The 6,000-nt window shown below is 50.2% G+C and overlaps 1 protein-coding gene across 1 annotated transcript in view; it reads left to right on the top strand.

Annotated features, from left to right (window-relative positions):
- The first annotated feature begins 541 nt into the window (after window positions 1–541).
- LOC122379429 overlaps window positions 542–6,000 on the top strand; it is a 28,369-nt gene continuing 22,910 nt past the window's right edge. The window contains exon 1 of the mRNA XM_043361646.1: window positions 542–853. Within this exon, the coding sequence (XP_043217581.1) occupies window positions 690–853 (164 nt within the window). The 5' untranslated portion in view covers window positions 542–689. The remainder of the gene's footprint in view (window positions 854–6,000) is intronic.

Raw genomic sequence — 6,000 nt, 5'->3', positions numbered from 1 at the left:
GCATATTTCAAGCGTGTGCTTGTGTTTTGTTTCAAACAATGACCGAGCACGTAGCTAAAACGATTACCTATATTTCCTTTTGTAGTTTACAATAAATTCTGATCTTTCATTTTTAACCCTTATCACATGGTTTACCTGCAATGACATTTGCTATATATGTACAAGGATTGTTCACCGTGACGATTTCAAGACTTGGCTCAGTGCAATATTTTCGCCTATGAAAATGAAAGAAACTATCAGTCTATGTGTTATGAGGTTATCGGTGGAGCGAACAAACATTTGTTTGTTGTTTGTTGTTGTTTGAGCGAACAAAATTTGTTCGCTCCACCGATAACCTCATAACACAAATATGTCCCTAAATAATCAGCACTATCAGTCTATCAATTTTGCTGTGCATCTTGACACCCTCGTCTAGACAGCTACGCTACTCCCCTCCCTGCCCTGAGTGTGTGAGGCTGGGGGTAACGGCCGAGGGATGGCCCCGCCCCGCCCCGGCCCGCCCCTCCCGGCACACCCCGCCGCCTGCTCGACTTTCGGGCAGTCAGCGGTCGGCAGAGCTACGGGAGGGTGCGAGCAGTGGACTGTCGCTGCGGTGGACGTCAGACGGCCGCTGTGGACTGTACACAGACAGTGGACAGTGGACAGTGGACAGTGGACGGTGGACAGCAGTGAGTGCCACTGTCAGAGTTATGAAGCTGCCCGTGCCGACCGCGCTGATCCTAGCCGGCCTTCTCTGCGTGGCCGGCCGGCCCCAGGCAACCTTTTTCGTGCCGCCCGATTATATTGGGGCGGTCGAGTCGATACCGTTGGCCACAGAAGCGCCCACTGGAAACATGGGCAGACTCTCACAAAGGTAGGTGACGGAAAAATGGCCGAGGAATCTGTGATGAATGATGCATGAAGGCTTAGGTGCAAGGAAAAACGATGTTCGAGCGAAGCGTCGGTAGAGAAGGACGCTTAAGACCATGCTGCAAATTGGCGTGTGAAAGAGCAAGCTAAATTTAAATGGAAGTTTTATACACTTCATTTGTCTTATTGCAATTCACTTGAATCTTCAATTTTTAAAATGGCATTTTCGTTCAATACTTTTTCGAAGCTTGTTTATTGATCCACTCCAAGTTGCTTCTGACGATTCATGAACTGACTTCTTTGATGTTCATTAAATGTCTGGAACGGCTTGGTACATATGATACGTGTTTCATAAACAAGCGGACATGTTTGACAAACATCGTATATCGGCATGCATTAGATCACTAATCAGATAGCGGTACTAGTGTTCCGGCAATTAGCCTTATAAAACGGCGAATCCCAACGATGATGGCTCACGTCTCCCAGTTAATTAGTCTAAATATTTCGTCTAATATCGTCAGCAATGCACATGTGATTGCGCCATGCTTGGTATATCTCGTTAGTCAACGATATGACCACCCTGACTTTGGCGCTAATTGGGTACTCTGAACCGACCGACCGCGAGCCGCCTGTGTCTCCGTCTCACAGAGCCACTGCGCCCGCGCGTGCCGGTTCGGTGTTGGACGGGTCACTCAGTATGACCCGCGCGGACATCAGCCGGTGCTCCCGTGCGCTCCCGTGTCTCACCCGACTGGGATCTCCAGAGCTGCCAGTCAGCAGCGGCGTCAGCTGATGTTGGTAGCCGCCAGACAGTCTGACGCAGCATCTCGGTCGGACCACGTCACACACCAGAGAGGGTGGTTCTCTGGCTGTTTTTGCTTACCACCACTCCCCCTTCGCGTCAGATGGCTGATGCAGAGCGGTGTCACTCCACGGGCGACGACTCTTCAATCGCGGGCTAGATGCCCCGGAATTTAGCCATATGTGCATACAGGGCACGTCGGCATTCCACGGGCAAGGCGCTGTTGACGCCCTCATGAAGAAAAAAATGATTATTTGGAATTATTTTATCCAAAAACTTACGACTATGGAAACAAACTTATTGGTGGTTTGCGATGAACATGGAAATTGTGCAACATGCACTATGGGGGGAGGGGGTAGAATGTTGCGGTACCGTATCGTGCTTCGATATAGGTAAAGGAATTGATAAAACTCAAACCTTATATGTAGTGTGCCTTCCGTCTCATCGCACAAGCTATAACATTTTTAGCGATACTTCTTTCTACCAATGATTAAAGAAAAGGCAAAAGTATCGGCATTTGCAACAATAACATACTGAGTAAATACGCACTACAAACGGACTTTGTAAATTGCATTGTTCGTCGACCATGTTATGCATTAGGGCTTTGTTATTCGTTGATAGATAAGAAACATCGTTGATATTCAAACCAATATTAATGTGACGTAGATACGTTTCAAAATTATTTTTAGCCAACTGAGCCCATGATCCTTTCAGGTGTTTACTGAGTTTACCGTTCTGACGAGGCTTATAGACTAATTTCGTGGAACTGTAGCTGTTCGTCCAGACACATGACGCAACGCCCACCTACAGACTGTTGACGTGTCTGAATCAGAGCCCAGGTCACCGCTGACCGCCGCTAACCCAAGTCATTGCCCCCAGCTCCGGATTCAAGTTGAAAAACACTGAATCCCGAAACTGCATAGTCATCTTCATAATGGAAGGCAGACTTAGGTAACAAAAGTGAAACGGTGAATTTGTGCTTAGTTATTGAAGTTGAAACTGTGTAATCATGCGTTTTACGTATTTTATTAGCCTTCAAACATCAGCATATGAATATTCAACAGAATTACCTACTGGACTGGATATTCCGTGGAGCTACTGATCTTTATATATGCGTTAACCCGGCGGCCGCTGGGCCTCCGCGCCACCCGCCGGCCGCTGGGGGGGGGGCATAAAGTTGCCCCCCCTTTACTTCTGCGACGATATCGTCGCAACGCGAAGAGATAGAGAAGCGAAACTTTGCACACATCTTCCTGAATATCTAGCCGAGGTTGTGTCCAAATTTGGTGTCGATCCCATTTGAAATGACGTCACAGTGACGTCATAAGTGAAATTATAGATTTGCGACTCTCATATTCCTCACGATACATTACATATATGGGACCGAATATAAAGGGCCGATTATTGGTCAGAAACTAGATGGAAGTGTAGTAAGATGTTTTAGGATGACAGCAGGTGCTGTCTAGTTCATTTACAGTCGAGTTTCATGCTCAGCGTCATCAGAAACGGTCCATATCGGAAAACGACAAAACTTTATGACGTCACTGTGACGTCATCTTAGGTGCTACAACCACCAAACTTTCCTCAAACATTGCCTAGGTATTCATTTGAAGGTATGCCAAGTTTCACGTTCGTACCTCATCAGGTTTCGGAGATATTTCACAAAACGTAAAGGGGGGGCAACTTTATGCCCCCCCCCCCCCCAGCGGCTCGTGGGTTAAAAAGAGCACTCAGCGTTGAACACGACCATCTTACCACCGGGTCTCCTCCACTCGGTCCGTATCAGGCCAGGTGTCAGACCGGTGTCAGGTGTCAGGCAGATCGCCTAGCACGTGCAGCACGCTCTGAGGTCATCGCAATGTCATGTGACACATAACTCGCACCAAACATTGAGCCTCAAGACGCGTTATAAGTCCTCGGATATGAGCCTCAGATCGAATGATGCCGCTCGCTGAGGAATGAGGATAGTTAGGTTGATACTCGTACATTTTACATTTATAAATATTGTTTTCACAGCTTCTGACGGCCTTGATATAACATGCTGATCTTGTATTAGGTTTCAGAATAGGAAATGTTTAAGCTACTGTTATCGTGACTTGATCAGTGGCGTATCCAAGGGGGACCCTGGGGGTCCTAGGATCCCCGTGGAGCCTAGAAAAAAAGTTTTTTTTTATAACACGGAAAAAAATGAAATGACTTCAAGGGCCCTTTTGACCACTTCCCATTTTATTCGCTAAAAGAAAAAGTATTGTAGAACTCTTTTGATGATTATTAGAGGACACATTTAGGCCAATGAGGGACCTTGTGAAGGATACAGAGGGCCCTCTCAGGCACACAGAGAGCCCTCTCGGGCACACAGAGGGCCCTCTCAGGTACACAGAGAGCCCTCTCGGGCACGCAGAGGGCCCTCTCAGGTACACAGAGGGCCCTCTCAGGTACACAGAGGGTCCTCTTAGACACACAGAGGGCCCTCTCAGGCAAACAGAGGGCCCTCTCAGGTACACAGAGGGCCCTTTCAGGCACACAGAGGGCCCTCTCAGGCTCACAGAGGGCCCTCTCAGGCACACATAGGGCCCTCTCAGGCACACAGAGGGCCCTCTCAGGTACACAGAGGGCCCTTTCAGGCACACAGAGGGCCCTCTCAGGCTCACAGAGGGCCCTCTCAGGCACACATAGGGCCTCTCAGGCACACAGAGGGCCCTCTCAGGCTCACAGAGGGCCCTCTCAGGCACACATAGGGCTCTCTCAGCTCAGGCACACAGAGGGTTCTCTGAGACACACAGGGGGTCCTTTCAGGCAAACAGAGGGCCGTCTCAGGTACACAGAAGGCCCTCTCAGGCACACATAGGGCCCTCTCAGGCACACAGAGGGCCCTCGCAGGCAAACAGAGGGCCCTCTTAGGTACACAGAGGGCCCTTTCAGGCACACAGAGGACCCTTTCAGGCGAACAGAGGGCCGTCTCAGGTACACAGAGGACCCTTTCAGGCACACAGAGGGCCCTCTCAGGTACTCAGGGGGGCCTCCCAAGCACACAAAGGGCCCTCTAAGACCAGCAGAGGGCCCCTTAAGACGAACAGAAGGTCCTCTGAGGTACGAGGATCAATGTCAGGCCACAAGGTACTCTATGAGGCCACCAGACGGCCCTCTTAGATCAAAGATGGTCCCTGGAGGTCACCAAAGGGCCCTCTGAGGTGAACAAAGGGCCCTCTGAGATCGAAGAGATCAAAGAGATCAAAGAGGGCCCTCTAAGGCGAATGGAGGGCCTTCAAAGGTCACAAAGTGCCCTCTGAGGCCACTGGAGGGCCTTCTGAGGTGATATGAGGCTATGTCAGACCACCATGAGCCCTATGAGGTTTAGGCCCTCTGAGATCAAAGAGGGTCCTTGGAAGTCATCGGAGTACCCCTTAAGGCTCATTGAGGCGAACAAAGGCCAGAGGGCCCCCTTAGACACCACAAAGAAGTAAAAAAGATCCCTCTGAGGTCAAAGACAGCTCTCTGAGATGTAATAGGGCCATTTGAGGCCTCCGAGGGCCCTCTGATGCCACAGAGAGGCGCCCTCTGATGCCAAAATAGGGTCCTCTGAAGTCTAAATCCACCAGAGGGCCCTCTGAGGCGAACAGAGGGCCCTAACATCCACCTCAAAGAGGGCCCTCTGAAAATCAACTGGCCCTCGGAGTCAGTGTCCCAAAATCGTATTTTGGCTTGGGTGTCAGAGGGGGAAAAGGTCACCCAAAAGAGGGATAAGAGTGGACAATTGTCAGTCACAGGGCAGTCGGAGCCCTCTGAGAAGGCCACTTGAGCCTTACAACAGAGGGCCCTCTGAGGTGATATGAAGGCTATGTCAGGCCACTATGGGCTGTATGAGGTCATCAGGCACTCTGAGGAAAAAGCTGGCCCTCTGAGGCGAACAGAGGGCCCTTGGACAATCAGAGGACTTTTTAGGTCAACTAGGGGCCTTATGAGGCCAGCAAAGGACCCTTTGGGACACAAACAGGGCCTCTCAGGTACCCGGAGGGACCTCTTTTCTAAGGCAAACAGGGGGTCACCTTAGATGATATGAGGGCTATTTTAGGCCACTAGGGGCCTCATGTATTAGACCAACATACGGTCATTTGAAGTAAAAGAGAACCTTTTGAGGTAAAAAGGGCCCCTGGAGAGAAAACAGAGGGACCTTTCAGGTACCCAGAAGGTCCATGGAGGCCACTAGAGGACCCTTTGAGGCCAGTGATGGTCTTCAGAGGCCATCAGAGGGTCCCTCTGAGGGTAACAGAGGGTCCTTAAGACGACCAGAGGCCCTCCGTGAAAATGCGGGCGTCACAAGGCCCGGTTTGCATCAAAGGTCAGGTAGC

Source organism: Amphibalanus amphitrite, unplaced genomic scaffold (assembly GCF_019059575.1).
Source record: "Amphibalanus amphitrite isolate SeventyFive unplaced genomic scaffold, NRLGWU_Aamphi_draft 000078F_arrow, whole genome shotgun sequence".
Taxonomy (NCBI): domain Eukaryota; kingdom Metazoa; phylum Arthropoda; class Thecostraca; order Balanomorpha; family Balanidae; genus Amphibalanus; species Amphibalanus amphitrite.
Note: the sequence above shows the minus strand (reverse complement) of the source record. Positions and strands in the feature narration are given on the sequence as shown.